The sequence below is a fragment of the Chinchilla lanigera genome, unplaced genomic scaffold, assembly GCF_000276665.1.
Source record: "Chinchilla lanigera isolate Chin_1 unplaced genomic scaffold, ChiLan1.0 scaffold00030, whole genome shotgun sequence".
Taxonomy (NCBI): domain Eukaryota; kingdom Metazoa; phylum Chordata; class Mammalia; order Rodentia; family Chinchillidae; genus Chinchilla; species Chinchilla lanigera.
The window spans coordinates 13,490,018-13,507,886 of NW_004955431.1; the positions used below are offsets into that span (position 1 = coordinate 13,490,018).

Genomic DNA, 17,869 nt, shown 5'->3' on the forward strand with positions numbered 1-17,869 from the left:
ATTTTACAATTATGGCCATAAGAAAAAATACATATGTTTATTTTACCAAAAAAAAAAAAAAAAAAAAAAAATCCTAAAAAGATAAACTGGAAACCACTAAAAAAAGTGAGTGACAGGTGGGAGAGCTGGTGAATATCATGGAGTGACAGGGATGGAACCAAAACGTCTCCAAGGGTATCTTTCTATAGTGTTTACAACTGAACTCTGTAAATGTTTTATTTTTTCAAATGTAAGCTTCAATTAAAAAAAAAATCCTAAAATTGAAAAAAAATAGAACTGTATCAAACTGGTAAGCACATATTAAGGAATGATTTTTTTTTTTTTTTTTTTTTAAGGAATGATTTTGATTGACATCTGAATACAGTATTTTGACTGTATATTCTTAAATGACATATATCCGAAGGAGGAAAAACTGCAAAGAATTCTTCATTTTCCCTTAGCAGGTTTATCATTAGTAGCTTAAATTGATACTGTGAATCTGAAACTACTGTATGCATATACAGTACTGTGGGACAGTGATTCTCAAAGGTATTCTCTATGAAACTCTGAGGAGTACCCAGTCCTTTAGATGATTCAAGTTGTCGAACTGTTTTAATACTACTACTAAGATGTTATATATGTCCCTTTTACTGTGCTAAATAATATTTTCTCCAGTGATATATTCTGCTGTATCAGTGTAACCATTATCTCAAGAAAATGTACATTCATGAATAACTAACTACTGTTTTTTTTCTTCACAAAATTATCACTTTTACTTGAAAGAACAGCCAACAAACTATAGTTATTCAGACGTGGGTATTTAGCAGATATTTTTTCAAAAGTGAATGAAATGAGTTTAGCACTGCAAGGAAAAGAAGTGGCAATATTTTTGCCAGATATAAAATTCAAGCTCTTAAAGGAGAGGTTAGAATTTGGGGGCACTAATATCTGGCTATAAACTTGACAGCTTCTTAATACTTGGACTTTTTAGATTAGATCAGTGATGTCAATAACAAAGGTGCTCAATATGGTCTAATAAAATTTGTCAGCTGTTGGAAGATCTGCATAATTCAGTAAACTGACATTTTCCAAATTACCAATGAATAATGTTACAAATATTAAAATTTCTCAACTTTAAGTTCTTATATGATAAATAGCAACAGATATAATCCACATATATAAATGTTTTTAGGTACTCCATAATTTTTGAGAATACAAAGAGGTCCTGAGACTTCAAAAAAAAGCTTTAAAACTACTGCTGTTGCATAAAGCAAAATAAAAATGGTTTTATGAAGAACCAAGAATGCAAATAAAACAGTAACACCATCAGCAGTAATAGCATGGCTAGCATCCAAATCTTGGTTTTTATAAAATATTAATTACTGAAAGGATCTTTGGAGAAAGGGCTGATCCCAGCACTATGGTAGGATAGGTTTTTTTTACATGAGAAAGCCAAAGCATCAGTAAAGAGCAACATAAAAGATAATAGGATGTAGGGAGGTAGATCTTTTTAAAAAAGGAAAGGGATCAAAAGGGAGGGGAGGGGAGGGAAAGGGGATGAACAGAGGGAACTGGGATGTGTTATGTACACGTGCTGATTCCACGCCAGGAATGTACTGCAAACATTTACAGAAAAAGGAGGGGAGGGTGAAATCAAGTGATGGATGAGAGAGGGAAAGAAGAGAAAGAAAAAAAAAAACCAGAATTAAGATATATTATGTACATGTACAAATTCCCCACAAGGAATGTGAACACTATGAACTATAAAAATGTACTAATACAAAAAGATTGTACAAAATCTTTTTGTAATAACAAAAAGCAAGACATGCTCAAAGATTAATCAGGGTATGTTAAAAACAAAAAGAAAAAACCTTGGGAAATTGAACAGGTTTCCACTTCCAAATTCGGGATAATTTGAACATTAAAAAGCATGTCTCCTTTTTCTAAATAAACACATTTACAGTGTAACTGCCTATAAATTTTATGTATTTTATAAATAAAAATTCATGAAATTTTATTCAACAAATAAAATTATTTGCTGCCATTAATAGTGACTATTATATAACTTACTCCTCATTCTGAAAAATTATTATTAGGAGGAAATAATTAAGCATTTATCTTGCCTTTTTAGATAGAAATATAGTTCATCCCACATTGTTAACATAAAGCTCTTCCACGCTGAATAGTGAGTAGCAAATATATGAAAAGTAAAAAATGTGAGAACCTTGAGAGGCTGAGGTGTGAGGAGTGCAAGTTTGAGCCCAGCCAGGGTGACTTAGTAAGATGCTGCCTCAAAATAAAAAATAAAAGGAGTGGGGATGTGACTCAGTAAGAAGGCTCTGGGTTCAATCCTCAGTTATCACCAAAGACAAACAAAAAACGTGAAAACTAGTTTTTCAACCTTCCATTATATAACTGACTCAGGCAAATGGATGCTAAAATTCTGAGTAAAAGACTACAGTACTGTATAAACAGTACATCCTCAAAGTACCAAAGTATCATTGCGTAGATCATTTGCTAAATGCAAATGGGAAAATATACCTTTCAATAAAATGACCTGGTAGTTAGCATGTGGACCAACTTGTCAAATCACCTGACATTTTCTGCCTCTCAGTATGATGCAATACATGCACAAAGCTCTTCTATGAAACATTTTTGCCAAAATTGTATAATCCTAATTAAGTCTTCCATCCAAACAGGAAACAGAGCAATAAGTTAAATGATACCAAAAGGAAACAAATCCAGAAGGTGTGACAGTCTACAAAATAAATGGCCTGGTCACATTAGAGTGTTGATACCTTAAAAAATAAAATAAAAAATTTCCAAGGTAGGAGAACTATTGTAAATTAAATTGTATCAGATATTAAGTAATACTCATATACTATATATGTTTCTCTCTTTTTGGGTATGTGTTATAATAAAAAAATACAATGAGTGTTTGATAAAAGAAAATGTTGTACAATAAAAGACACACGATCATTAATCCCTCTCAAAATATTCCTCCCTCCAGGACTTACTGATGGATTAGATACAGAGGATGAGGAACCAAAAGAGTACAAGACATTATCAGGGTTTTGATATGATTAAAGGGCAGAACGGCACAATCCTCTACTGAGAAAGCAAAGGCAACAGAACAAGTTTGGAGCAGGGCTGAAATAAGGAGTTCCGCAACGGCCACGTAACTTGGAGACGCCCAGTAGCAACCCAAGCACAGATGATCAAGCAGGCAAATGGAAGTCCAGAGTTCAGGCTAATGCTCAACCTCAGCCTAAGGCAGCAAGTATAACTTTGGTAGTCACTGAAGCTTAGGCGGAGAACAGACCTAACGATCCCTGAGGTGTTCTTGTTTAGAGTAAAGAAAAAATAAGGAAGAACTATTTTAAAAAACTGCACATGAGCAGCCATTAAGGAAAAGCAGTGAAAGATCATAGTGGGCTGCAGAAGTGATCAACTGTGTCTGGAACAAGAAGCCAAGTAAGGATCGAGAAATGTCCACTGGGTTTGGCAACACGGAGACAGTTGCGTGACATAGAGAAGGCTAACTTTGGTGGAATGCTGGTCAAAAACCTGACTGAAGTCTAGAACCTGGCCTTTAATTTATTATGCTACAGTACTTTTAGCTTAATTCTTACAGCTTTTTTAAAATTAAAAAATCATTATTTTATAATCATTTTAAACTTTCCAATTATAGGCAATCTCACCATCAGACTAGGTATTATGAAGGAAAATTCCACCTAACAAGCAAGTCAAGATATAATAAGTTACAATTAAACTGTACTATAAAATCCTTTCCAAGATATACAACAAAAAAACTGAGAAAAAAAGAATATAACACATTGTACCTATAGAGGGAAAACATGAATAAAAAGGAAATTATACCATCTGGAGTGCACTTGGAAGCTTTTAAAGATTTTTCTTCATTTTCTATTATCCTGTCAAATTCATTTAACAAGCTTCTTTTGATTTGGGATTCTCCTAAAAAGAAATTTCCATAAATGTTTGTAAATTGTACCAATTTCATTTTTAAAAACTTACAGTCTACTTAAAAAGTTAAAATACTGACTTTTACAATGTTAAATAAAAATACATATTTAAATAGTGACCATTCTTTTTAAAAGAGAAAATTTATTTCTCAGTAACAATTTAATTTCTACCACTTTTTGATCATTTAAAGACAAGCTACTGTTTTGGGGGGGGTGTTGAGATAGGGACTCACTATGTAGTGCAGGTTGGCCTCGAACTCACAGTGATACTCCTGTGCTGGGATTACACACATGGGCCACCTTGCCCAGTGACAAGCTACTTTTTTTTTTTTTTTTTTGGTTTTTCTATGGTACCGGGAATTTTTTTTTTTTTTTTTTTGGTTTTTCTCTGGTACCGGGAACCGAACTCACGACCTTGCGCTTGCCAGGCAGGCGCTTTGCCGCTGAGCTAAATCCCCAGCCCCCAAGCTACGTTTTTTTTTTAAAAAAGGGGCACTTGAGTATAATTCTAAGTCCTGACAATAAGGATAAACAACATTTCTTCAAACTGACTTTTTCTGGGACGACATCAACTCAAGGATGAATTTGTTATATAGGTCTATGAGTTACAGTCAGTACGTAGGAGAGTATTTTTTAAATTACCAAATCATATTTAAATATTAGTAACAGTCACAACTTTATTTTTCCTCTTTCTGTCTCCACCTCTCGTGGTCCTGGTGAGTGAGTCTCAGGCCTCACGCGTACTAAGAGGTTGCTTTACCACTGAGCTACATCCCTAGACACTAGTAATTATAGCACTCCTTATTTAAAAATGCGGGGCCGAGGATACAGCTCAGTGGTAGACGGCTTGTAGAGGCTAAGATAAAATCACCACTCAAAGTATACATTTCCATGTCATGCTGATATATAGTAGCACGTACTTTGCTTTTTTGATAGTTTATTATAGGGAATTAATTTGTAGGATTTAATAAGGAGAAATGTCCATGGAAGCCTTTATTGGGTCATTAGAATCCTTTCTCGGGGCTTTAATTGTTCAAAAAAGAACACGCACTATTCAAATAAAAGCTGGTAAGCTATATATTTATATAAAATAGAAGTCAGAGAAATTATATAGTAACACTGTTGAGACTATTTAGAAGTCAGTTGATTTTTTTCTAGATGGAAGGCAACTTCAGTACACACCCAAAACAGAATGGGTTGCTATAAAGCCATTATTTTTCCACAAAAGAATTATGGATATCTTTTAAGTACATACACTTCTGAATTTTGTACTAAAGGGTATCGGATAGCTTCAGGTAAGTATTACAAACTTACTACTTGCCCATGAAGCTCTGCACAGAATGTAAGCTGGATAGCACTTAAGTAAATCTGTATCCAGCAGGAGGAATCAATGAACTACCTGGTTTCAGTGATCTTTTCTGCAATAAGAAGGGGCTGGACAAGACTTTGGTAATGAAAATATTCTATGACTCTGGGTATCGAAAAGTAATTAGTTATTTAACTTATCTAGGTAAGAGTTGGAGACTTAGTTTTGGCATTTACTTTAACTGTAACTAATCAACAGATTTAGTAATTTAAAATTATAGCCAGAGACTACCAGGAAACATCCCTACACACCCAGTTATCCTAACAGTTGAACTCAGTTTTCAGACATATATTGAGAATATGGTCCCCATAGCATTAAGATGAGAATACCGGTTGCTAATGTTAACCATTTTTATTGTTTTTTTTTTGTTTTTGTTTTTTTTTTTGGTTTTTCTCCGGTACCGGGAACCGAACTCACAACCTTGTGCTTGCCAGGCAGGCGCTTTGCCGCTGAGCTAAATCCCCAGCCCCTGTTAACCATTTTTAGATAGAAAAAAAGGAAGTAAGCTAATATCTACTGAATGCTCTCTCCTTACTATGTGCCAGGTTCAGTATTAAGTGCTTTAGGTACATTAGTTTCTCTTCACATTTACCGAAGGAGGCGGTGTTTGCATTTATAGATATGGAAACTGGCTCACAGAAGCTAAATAAATAGTATGACTAAGTACCATATATTACCGAGTACATGGTTTGACTAAATACCAACAAAGAACAAGACTGAATCTATATGAAAAGTTAGAAAGTACTATGCTGACTGTTATATAAAAGTATCATCTTTTCTAGAAAAAAAACTTTCAACAGTAATTTCTCAAATCTAACTGTACTAACAATCTCAAAAAAAATTCTGAGAACTTTAAAACATGACCTTTAGTGCACAAACTTGAGATACCAAGAATCAAATCATACTCTCAAACTATACGTAAAACCCTAAAAAATAAAATAAATAAACTTACAACACTCTAATCACTAGAACACCAGGACTATTGTGACTGAGATTGGCAAACCAAAAAGTAAAAGTTGATACTTACCAACTGAAAAAAGGGCATCTCCTCTTCTTTTTCCCCTTCTTGGATTTAACAAAACCCTCTCATTTTTTTGGCATGTAAAAAGTGAGTGCTTAGGATGACCTGGTGGTTCAGAATCAGTCAGCTCATCATCTTCCATAAAAGCTTTGGCAATCTCTACTGCTTCTGTTTCAAAGTAGTTTTTTTGTTCTTTGGGATAAGGAGAACACACCTCTGCACTTGTTTGTGAAGAGTCATTAGAAAAAGTTTCAGTTTTACCAATTTCCATTACATTTTGGGGGAAAGCCTGTTCTTTCCTCAAAAGATGTGTGTTCTCAAAAAGTGAAGCTTTGGTTCCCAAGACCAAGTGTCTGTCTTGCTTAGACTGAGAGAGACAGGGAGAACCTTTAACAGAGTGATTACTTTCTGATGAACTGCTTTCAGTATTACAGTTACCTGATAATTTAAATTCATCGCTGTAGTCTTTTTCCGTTTTAAAGTCTCCTGGGGTTCTCTTATCAATACAAACAGGCATTTTTGATACATCTTGTCTAGATGAAGGTGAATGCCCAAGAGTATAAGCAGTTCTTATTAAATCAAATTCCTCTAACACTCCCTTAACTTTGTGTAAGGCACTTTCTGAAATTGAAACCAGTTTTCCATTTGCTGTGCTAAATCCAGAGAAAGCAGATGAACTTGCATTATGATGGAAGTTTTTTGGAGGTGATACTATTTTTGGTGGGGTATGCATTACAGTATTTTCTTCTTTTGTGAATTGGTCTGAATGTTCATTACTTTTAAATACTTTGGAAAACAGTTGCTTGGCACTATCTTCTGTTTCAGAAAACATCTGTCTTGCCTTTTGTAATGAACCATCTGATACGTCTACAGATTTTCCACTTGCTGTGCTAAAAATCCCACAAACATCTGTACAAGAGACTGACTTGGGAAGCTTCCCTATATTATTAAGTTTACATATATCTGAAGCTTTCAGGCTAACACAAGATGGTCTTTCAGAAACTATCTGCAACCCAGACATGCTTTTGTTATGATGTAAACCTTCACTTTGAGTATCTGCAAAACTCTTACATGAATGCACACATTCATCATCTACAGAGTTAGGAAAAATAACATCCTCTGAATTATCCAATGCCTTATCAGAAGCTGTCACAATTTTTCTTTGGCAAGTGTCTGATTTATTCTCAGTGTCTTGGTTAATTATCTTATTGCAGTTGTCTGTAAATATCTTTTTAACTTTCTTAATTGAGTCTTGTGAAACAAAGACCATTTTACCACTGGCTGTACTGAATGCAGGTGGCCCTACCTCAAAATTATCTGAATCAGATATAGTCAAGTTAATGTCTGTGTTTTTATTTTTGCTTGGTGAAGAGCTAGTCACAGGTTTCTGAACACAAACACCTTCATTTATGGCTTGTGGAGATGTGTTTACTTCTTTCATAGAGGATACTACTTCAGAAAAACCACTGCTATTTTTATCTTTGACGTTCATGACTAAATCAATACCAGAATCAATTTTATTTTTTGAGAGATAGCCTGAATCATCATATGTATCATCAGAATGACAAACATCAGCATGGCAGCTGTCAGATATGCTACTGTTACTCAAATGAGTTAAATTTTGTTTTTCAGAGAGAGGAACTTTGTCATTTTCAGTTATGATACTGCTTGAACTAATTTTATTTGAAGGATTTCTCACATCATCCCGAGAATATTCCTTTACACACACAACCTTAGCAGTATTCATTTCTTCGTGTTCATCATCCAATTTTCTGTTAAGCCACTTTGTTGCCTCAAAGAGTAAAGCCGCATTCACAGAAATTTTTTTACCATGTCCTGTGTAAAATGCTAAAGGCGAATCTTTAACAGCTGAATAAGGGAACTGATTTGTGCAAGAAGTTGTAGGGGGATTTACTATTTGTTTTTCTACATTTTCATGTACTTTAACTTTCAAAGAGATACTATTTGATGTTTTAAGATTTTCAGTTTGTCTGTGTATACTATTACTTAGGCTGGGCATTTCTTCATGCTTTGGGATAGCTGTTATCTCAACCGTCTCACATGCCAATTCAAGCCCTTCTTTGCAGTCCTCTCTGTCTTGTAGGGGCATTCCAACTTGCTGACTCAATTTGGTAATTTTACTAACATCTTGCTGGTTTTCATCGAAAAGATTTTTCACTTTGTCCAGAGACTCCTTTGCAATATTTACTTTTTTCCCACTAGCTGTATAAAAGCCCAACAGGTTAGGTTCTTCGATATTTTTTATTTGAGATTCAGGTTGCTGCAGGTGACTCAACTGAGTTCCAGTACCAGCTGGGGTACTTTCTCCCAATACTTTATTTTTCATATTTGTTTCCCCATGACTTGAAATGTCCATTTCGTTCTTTATGCCAGAAAGTAATTTAGAATTTAAGGAATCTGAAAAGTCATTCCAGTCTTCTGTTTTTTGATCAAAGAAATGTACAACTTTATTTAATGACTCTTTGGTGACTCTGATATTTTTCCCACTTGCAGTCTGAAAGGATGTATCACAGTTGTTTGTATATTGCTCCACCTCACCTGTAGTTAACCATTCTTTATTTGAATTAATATAACACGTCTCTTCAGCCTTTACAACTTCCAAACAAGTTAAATCTGATAAAGTTTCTTTAAGTTCTGTGTTTACCTCACTCATAAACTGGCTAGATAATTTAGGATGTATATTGTGCTGATCATTACATGGCAAATCACTTTTATCTTTATGAATACAAACAGTATCATCCTTACTTGAATTGGTGCCACCAGATCTTCCCAATTTACAAATATTTCCACCGGCACTAATGTATTTGTTATCTTCATTTTCTGTATTTCTCACACAATTTCCAGTATTTTCTTCAACAAAAACGCCAGTAGTCATTTCAGCATTGTTTTGTAATACTAGTTGGCAACTGTTTTTCTCATTTAAATTTTTATCACTGTTATGATTTTCTATCTTAAGCACTGAAACAGAATCATAACATTTACTTGAAGAGAAACTTGGATCTACCTCAGCAGAAGTCTCCTCACTAATATTCTCAATGTCACTGAACAGTTTTGAGGCTTTTTGTAGAGCTTCACGAGAAACATTCAGTTTTGTCATGCCAAGAGCAGAATAAAAACCTCCAAACTCTACTTCATTTGTTAAAAAACCAGTGGCACTTTTGTTAGTATTGTTTTTCAACAAACAAGCAAACTTTTGTTTTTCTCCAAATGCTCCTTCCAATTTTTTCCTATCTACCTGACTGATAGATGAGGCATCAATTACAGGATGAAGATCAACATCTTTCAATTCCTCAGAAGTGGTACTTAGGGCAGTCATCTGGATTCCAGGCACTTCAAGTGTATTACTCTGTAGTAAGTGGATTGGTTTTCTGAACTGTGTAAATTCAAACTGACTTCCTGATTCTTCTAATATAGTAGAAAGTTCTGTAATTTCTGCCTTTTGGCTAGGTGTTAAATTATGGTTTGAATTAAAATCTTGCTTTGGAGATAACATCCGGGAGGCTGGATGGTTACTTTCACAATCAAAAACAGATCCACTACTCTGGTCACAGGTAGACACAGTACTAGCTGCCTGTGAATCAAACACATGAGGTTTTTTAAATGTATTTTGGCTATTTAATAAGATATTTACAATTTCAACAGAAGCCGAACTAGTAGGATATTGTTCTTCAATATCTCTGAAGACCATTTTGCCTTTCTTAATGTTATGTTCTGAGACTTTTATTTCTCTATTGGAAGCTGTTCTGAAGCTACCTCCAAAACTGTGACTCAAAGCTGGATCTAAAACCCCTGTCATTTTGTGTGTGTAATCATTATTCTTGTTTGGTTTCACACCCAAGGAGATATTTGATTTCAGGTCTTGACCTGAAGTAAGATGGTGCTTTACACTATTTTTGTTCTCTTTAAGATCGTGTATTGTATTTGATGGGTCAAAATCTTCAGTAATCCACACTTGGACCGCTTGTTTCTCACCTATGTCTGTATTCACTACCATGGCAGAGTTCTGGAGAAAGGGCTCTTTCATAAAAGTAAAGCCTGATCTATGAATTTCCTTAGTTTTTTCTAAAACAGGACTATTCCTTTCATCAGTTACTTGAAAGACAAAATTATTCTCACTGCCTGAGAAAAGGTCTTCAGAGTTTGGATTGGCAGTCATTTCTGAAATTACAGAAGTTTCTTCTTGGTCTTTTTGGATTACTGTTAGCTTTGTATTATAGTTGAATGGCATCTTCACTGAAGGTGATGCTGCTGTTATATATTTTTCAGGTGGCAACAGCTCAACTTTTTTATAATTTCCACTTAAAACACACATTTCTTGATTTTTTTCAAGGAAATTATTTTCAGCTAATTCAATACCAGTGTGGCAATTCTTACATTTTAGTTCCTCTGATATTTTATATGATTCTTCTCCTTTAGAAATCAGAACTGGATTTGAAAGAGGATCCTTGGAGCTAGGAGTTAATATAAGAGGGTTGGTATTATCATGGCCATCAAAAAAGCTTTTCTGTGATTGAAATGGAATACCACTATATTCTACTTCTGAATGCTGAACTTCAGGCTGATATGCTGCAACCAAGACATTTTCCTTTATATCTAAAACTTTCTGGCTTTTTGGATCATCTTCACACTGTCTTTTCTGCAGGCATGACAAAAAGTCAGTTTCTGGGGATATAAGTGACTGTAGTTTTTCTTTATTAAGTTTTGCCTCTTTATACTTAAGATCTTGAGATATTATTGTATTAGCATAACTACTTTCATTATTGGAACATTTTCTCAGATTTGTCCCAGAAGAGTTGGTTAAAAAGGTTGACTCTTCAGGATCATTATGTAAACAGGTTCTTTTGACAGAAGAATGCAAGAAACCTAAACATAAGAACACAAAAAGACAAAATAAAATTAAAGCACCATCACATTCATTAAATATTCTACTACGTGAAAAAAGTAGTGCTTAAAACAAGAATTACATGAAAAACAAAAAGCGTCAGATTTAAAACAGAATTCTACATATTCTCTATCGTGAAGGTACTGCATTTTCTAGCCAAAGATAAAGAGGGCTTCAGTATTTTAAAAAAATAACACATCACCACAATGTTTATCTAGTTTATCTAATCTAGTTTAAATAAACAGCTAGCTACCATAAATAAAACTCAAATTTCCAAAAAAAACCTTAATTTTTATTGGCAAATTAAATTGGAAAAAGCTTCATTGCCAAAACTAGTATGGTAGGAGACAGAAAAGCAAGGCAGGGGAATGAGAATACTAAAAGTTTCCTGCAGTTAAGTTTTTTTGCATTGAAAAAACATAATTAAAAGAAAAACAGAGTCTATGCAAGAAGGCCTCAAAAGATGACCTAATGTCAGTTATAAGGGCAAATGAGTGAAATTGCTATTAATTTTTTTCTCTATCCTTCCAATTTCCAATTAATAAGTCAAAGGTCTTCATTTCATTTCATTTAACCAGTGATTTCAAGATACTAACTGCTTCACTAGCTTTAACTATGATATGTATATATACAGGTAGATAGACAGATAGATAGGTAGATAGATAGAAAAAGAAGAAAGGAAGAAAGAGAGAAAGAGAAAGAAAGAAAACGAGAAAGAAAGAAAAAATCAGACTTTTTTCTGGAAATTTAACTCAAATTTCAAATAGTCTCTGTACTCCAGTACCACCGATCCTATTCACTACCATTACGACCTATTAACATTTTCTCATAGATAGATAAATTCATCTTTTTTCCTTCTGAGATGAGGTTTATGTTTCCCAGGCTATCCTTAAACTCCTGCAGTCAAGCAATCCATCTGCCTCTGTTTCCCAAGTAGCTGTGACTACAAGTGAGTGGCACTATGCCGGAGTTCTAAACCTCTTTTTAAACACATAATTTAGTTACTGTTAAACTAAACTGTTGCAAAAACAAAACATGACTTTCACTGTTCATACTCCGGAGACCCAGAGATAGAGCAGTAACTCTAAGCAACCTCTAAATACTTAAGAAGACTATATAACAACAGTAAAAATCATTATTTTAGGACTGCCTTATATTAAATTTAATTAGAAATTAGCTTCTCTATTTTTTCATGCTCTACAGAAAATATATAGCAAATAGCACCACATAAAGTTGCTTAATTTGCACATAATAAGCACTTTTAAATTAAAGCAGGAATTAAGTAATCATGCTCTTCACGTTTGTAAGTCAGAATCTGTCTTAGCAGTGATGAAGGCAGGTGTAATGGCCCAGCTGGTTAGGAGGCTGATGAAGAATGACTGCTTGAGCATATAGAGCAAGACTGTTTCAAAAGGAAAGAAATAGGGGCTGGATATACAGTTCCATGGTAGAGCAAATTGTCTGGGCCTTGGGCTCAGTCCTCAGCAGCACCAAACCAAACCAAACATCAAAAACAAACAAACAAAACCCAACAAACCCCCCAAAACCAAATATGTATACTGTGCAAACTGATTTGGTAAGTTTGATTCTGAATATAAGATATAAAGATCTAAAAAAAAAAAAAACCAAACCAAACCTACAGAAGCAGGCAGTGTATTTTTTAAAAAGGCTAAAGAAACACAGTCAAATAAGTGAACTTACCACAACCCATAAAACTATATGTACACTTTGACAAAACACAAAACAAAACACAAATCACAAGAAATGGTACCTGCATCAGCATTTGCAAATGTAAGTGATGCTTCAAAAGTGTCTCCTTCAAACTGGGCTGAATGGCTAGTTAGTTCTTCTTTTTGGTCTTTCTGCATTTTTTTTCTTTGACAGGATGCTTCATCATTTATAGCATAAATAAACTTTTTTGTTTTCTTTTTCAAAGTGGATATTAAACCTGTATTCTTCAAAGTTTCAGAAGAATGTGTGACAGAGGCTGGCAAGCTTCCGTTATCAATGGAACTGAGACATAAAGAATCCTCTTTTTCTGAACAAACAGTATATATTTCCAACCCACTTTTAAAGGCTTCAGTTTCTTCTTTAAAGTTTGGATTGATCACATTATCTGAAGAAACTGTACTAAAAGTCTTTTCAGATGGTTCTCTTATCTTGAATATAGACCTTTTGATACCCTGAAATAGAGGAGTTACTGGAGAAGTCCCCGATACTGCCTCTTTCACTGCAAGAACGGAGCCTTCATGAGATTCAAGATGCTGCCCTTCATCTCTCTCACCCCCAGGTTTTTTGCCAGTTGGTATCTTTTCTGGTAAACTAGAAATATGTGGCAAAGAATTTTCTGAAGTACTATGGTTTGCACTTTCTTTTTCACTATCTATTATGTCTTTTTCAGAATTATTTTGGGCATAAGATGAATCGGGCAGTGAAGGTATTTTCTTTGTCTGGGTTGCATTTAGACCTGAGAGTGTTAGCTGAGACCATTTACAGCCTGAACATGGTACAGCTTCCTTGGAGATTCTGTCACTTTCATGGGCAGAAGCCTTCTGACTTGGTACATTTGAACTTAAAGGATCACTATCATTTGGTTCCACTTCAGATGCAAATGAATGTTTATTTTCTTTCATGCGTTTTTTAGCTTCTTCTGTGAAGTCATCAATTCTTGCTTCATGGAAAATTTTTTTCCTAGTCTTGCTTGTTTTTTGTAGATTTCCTGTTCTATACTTAGAAAAACATAATGAAAAACTATCTTTTTCAAAAATGTCCGTGACTGTTTCACTTACTTCATCTTCTAGGGGATTTGGCATTAACCTTCCAAAGTGATCTTTGCAGCTACTTACTTTACCAAATGAATTTCCTACCGTTTCCCCCAATCCTGTTAAAATTTAAAAGAGGCATGTTAATACTTTATAATACAGCCATAATTTATATATTACTCCCACCTAAGACATATATACTAAATAACACAATTTAGTATTTAAAGGTTATTCTGAGGGCTAACTTTTTTTTTCCTCCACAAATCACCTTCCCCTATTTTTCTGGTAAGGCCTGATCCCAACATATCCAAGCCTTTCATTCATATTCCAATCCCTAATAATCTTCTTTTACCAGCTCTGAACAATCAAAGCTCACATATATACTAAAAAAAATGCAGTATTTCACAATAGCTGTAACCTTCAGTAGATCCACAACTATATTTACTTTCTAATTAGAAAAAAAAACCCCCATGGTTTGTTAAACATGTCTTATCTCTGCAAAATAACAGTTTTGTTTTTGTGTTACAACAGATTGAGTAACACTGTGTTAGTATGATATTTAAATACTGACATCTAAGTCAAATTTGTTGTTACCTTCAGTATCTTAACTTAAACAGTCAAGACAGAAAATACATGTTTTCTCTATAAAGAAAAAAGGGTCAATTACGTCAGTTAAAAACAGTAGTTGACAGCAGGTCCTCTTTTTTTTTTTTTTTTGATTTTTCTCCGGTACCAGGAACCGAACTCACGACCTTGCACTTGCCAGGCAGGTGCTTTGCCGCTGAGCTAAATCCCCAGCCCCGACAGCAGGTCCTGTTAATTCAGTTGTAGAGTACTTGCCTAACAAGTGTAAGGCCTTTGGTTGGAGCATCAGAACTGCCACCCGCCCTCCTTAACATAATAAGTTCAATTAAAAAGACTTACCATGATGACTAGCTTCTCTTTGATTTTTGTTTTCATTTTCTATCACAGAAGGGATAAATCTATCATTTTTCTTTAGGTTTTCATCATGGTTAGACAAACAGTGCTTCAAAATCTGCAAACATTTTTTAATATCACTAGTATAAATACTTTCAATGCACATATATATGCAGATTATTCTTAAACATTGTGATAGCAGAGTTTTGCAGAATGTCAAAGAAATTACATAAAAGATCAGGTTTAGAGACTTTCTCAAAGGTTTAGGTATAACATAAATTAGAGAATGAAAATTATGGACAAATGGTCTACCGAAGTATTTTTTTTCTTTCTTTTTGAGACAGGGTCTTGCTATGTTGTCCAGGTTTGCCTTGGAGTCACTATGGAGTCCAGGATGACCTCAAACTCAAGGCATTCTTAAAATACAGGGAATTTCAATTTCAACAGTGTGATCAATTTAATGTATTTACTCACCACAGAGGCATCATTAGGAAATACAGTTTCAGATTCTTCCTCATTTCTGGCTGTAAAATAAAAATTCCACTCGTATTATTTCTCATACACTAGAATATTAGTTTTTAGTCAGAAATCATAAAGTACCTGTAGTATTTAATTAAATGACACATCTGAAATAAAGTTAATTGGCCCAAGTATAGTAACTGGAAAGGTCAATGAATAGGCTTTACTTACACTTCCTTAATAACACTCATGAGAAAGCTGAGAAATAACGGCTTATTGATCCCAGCTTTATGATAATACTGTCCTAAATCACTTGGAAAATCAGATGAAGCTGTAAGGTCACAATTTAAAAAGGTAAAGCTTTGAGACTTGAGCATTTATTTAGAAAATAATACAGCTTAAAAGTACACTGTATATTAAATGATTCATAGTAGACAAAAGGCTTTTTACCTTTATTATTATTTCATGTAAGCAATAAAAAAAATTAAATCACTCCCAGCTAAAGATGAATCAAAATGGAATGTTTATTTTGCTAGAATAAGCAAACAAACAAAAACCCTCCTGGTTTTGGGTACAAACTCATGCTTTCAGTACATTCCACAATAATAAATATGTATTTTATGACTCTGTACTTGTATACATACATAAGAAACAGTGTTATAAAGCAAATTTTACTATGTGTAAGGAAGGGGGGTTAAAATACATCTCATTAAACTTGAATTTCAGATTAACAATAAATGAGTATGTCTGAAATAACACACTAAAAATTACTGTGTACCTGAAATTTAAATTTGACCAGATGTACTGTATTTTCACTTGCTAACTATGACAACCCTAACTACACGTGAAGCATTCTCCTTTTTTAATTCTTTATACTTCGTTAAAGAAAGAAAAGGTATAGATTCATAATTAATTTGTAAACTACAATATTTTTCTGCAATTTGAAAAACAGTGATTTATTTCAGTATCTCCTAGAGAGCAATGTCATTGGTATTTACTTTTTTCTCTATTATTATTCAATCTTTCATGTCGTGCCTACAAATTGAGATGTATTTATTTAGATGAACTTCCAAATTCCTGTTCCCATTGTATTTAATTACATTTACAGACACTTCTTTACACTTACTTGTTTACTTAATATTATAAAATTAAAAAGAAGTCATCATAGCCTCTCAATATTAAGTCATGATTAGCCAAATCACAGCTACTCAGAGATTTTAAGTTGTTTTACAATAATAAATACTTCTAGATCTGGTAAGTTAATGAAACTACTACCTACTTATTCAACATTCTAAACAGTAGTAGAGAATTACATAAAATATATTCTTTTGCTTAAAAATTTGCTGAATACCAACTAAGGGCCAAGAAACTATACTCAGCCTTTACAGAGCTAAGCAGAGTTCAATAAGTGAATAATTAAATATTTCACATAACCACACAGATGTATAATTACAGTTGTGAAATTTAAAACCTCAATTGAGTGCTACTGGCAATACAGACCTGCACATCAGATTTAAACAAAGAAACAAAATTTACTCAAGTTTATTTTAATGCCCAAAGTATCATAATTATCTGTAAAAATTTCATAGTTAATGTCAAACATTAGCTCTTAAATGCTTAATATGTGCTGGCAAATGAGTTTTTATAAAGCTATTATAGATTAGGGGCACAGTGCTAAAATGTAATGCTCAGCCCTTTTATAGAATATCACTTGAATTTTGCATGCTTATATCTGGTAATCTGAGCAACTGATTCGAAGGTAACAATATGCAATGGAATTACCATGGTGAATTCCTACCATCTTGTCTAGTGAAACTCTGTATTATCTCTAATGTTTTATCTAATAATTATTTTCTTATTCTCTTTAATGGTTTGAACAATCTTCCATTCTTACATCTGGTAATCTGAGCAACATAGTTGAGGATAGGGATATGTAATATAACAACCACTGTTAATTTGTATTATTTTGTCTTGAAACCCTGTATCACTTTAAATGTTCTTGCTTTGGTTTGTTTATGTTTGTGATACTGATATGCTGCTATTGTTCTTTTTGTTTGTTTGTTTGTTTCTCACTACTCTCTTTAAAATAAAATTTAAAGAAAAATAAAAAAAAACAGAATATCACTTAATGGGCACACCGGCAGGCGGGACCAAACACTGGCAGGCAGGACCAGTGCGTGGAAAAGTCTAAACCAGCAGTGAAAATACGAGCCAGCAGTTGGTAAGTTAGGTGAACTGGCATTGTGCTCCAGCACACAGACATGTGGAACAGAAGCAGGGCACGGCCACCATTCTGTATCAAAGGGCTTGGGGAGAACTTCAGCAACAGACCAGCCCCAGCCCCTACATCCAGAGACCACGATCAGCCACATACCCCACAAACCCTATGGCAAACTTGCCTGGAGTACACAGCACATTTCTGAGCTGTGACTTGCACATTACCACAGAACTGTAGGCTCCAGAGGAATTTTACAGCCC

General features: G+C 34.1%; 1 protein-coding gene across 8 annotated transcripts in view; it reads right to left on the minus strand.

The window, feature by feature from the left end:
• Brca2 (breast cancer 2, early onset) overlaps window positions 1–17,869 on the minus strand; it is a 77,592-nt gene that overhangs the window by 40,731 nt on the left and 18,992 nt on the right. For all 8 annotated transcript variants that reach the window (XM_005387718.2, XM_005387715.2, XM_013515889.1 and 5 more), the window contains exons 8-12: window positions 15,407–15,456; window positions 14,939–15,050; window positions 13,024–14,133; window positions 6,356–11,233; window positions 3,859–3,954 (exon numbers count right to left, since the gene is read on the minus strand). In XM_005387718.2, coding sequence (XP_005387775.1) covers window positions 3,859–3,954; window positions 6,356–11,233; window positions 13,024–14,133; window positions 14,939–15,050; window positions 15,407–15,456 — 6,246 coding nt within the window. The remainder of the gene's footprint in view (window positions 1–3,858; window positions 3,955–6,355; window positions 11,234–13,023; window positions 14,134–14,938; window positions 15,051–15,406; window positions 15,457–17,869) is intronic.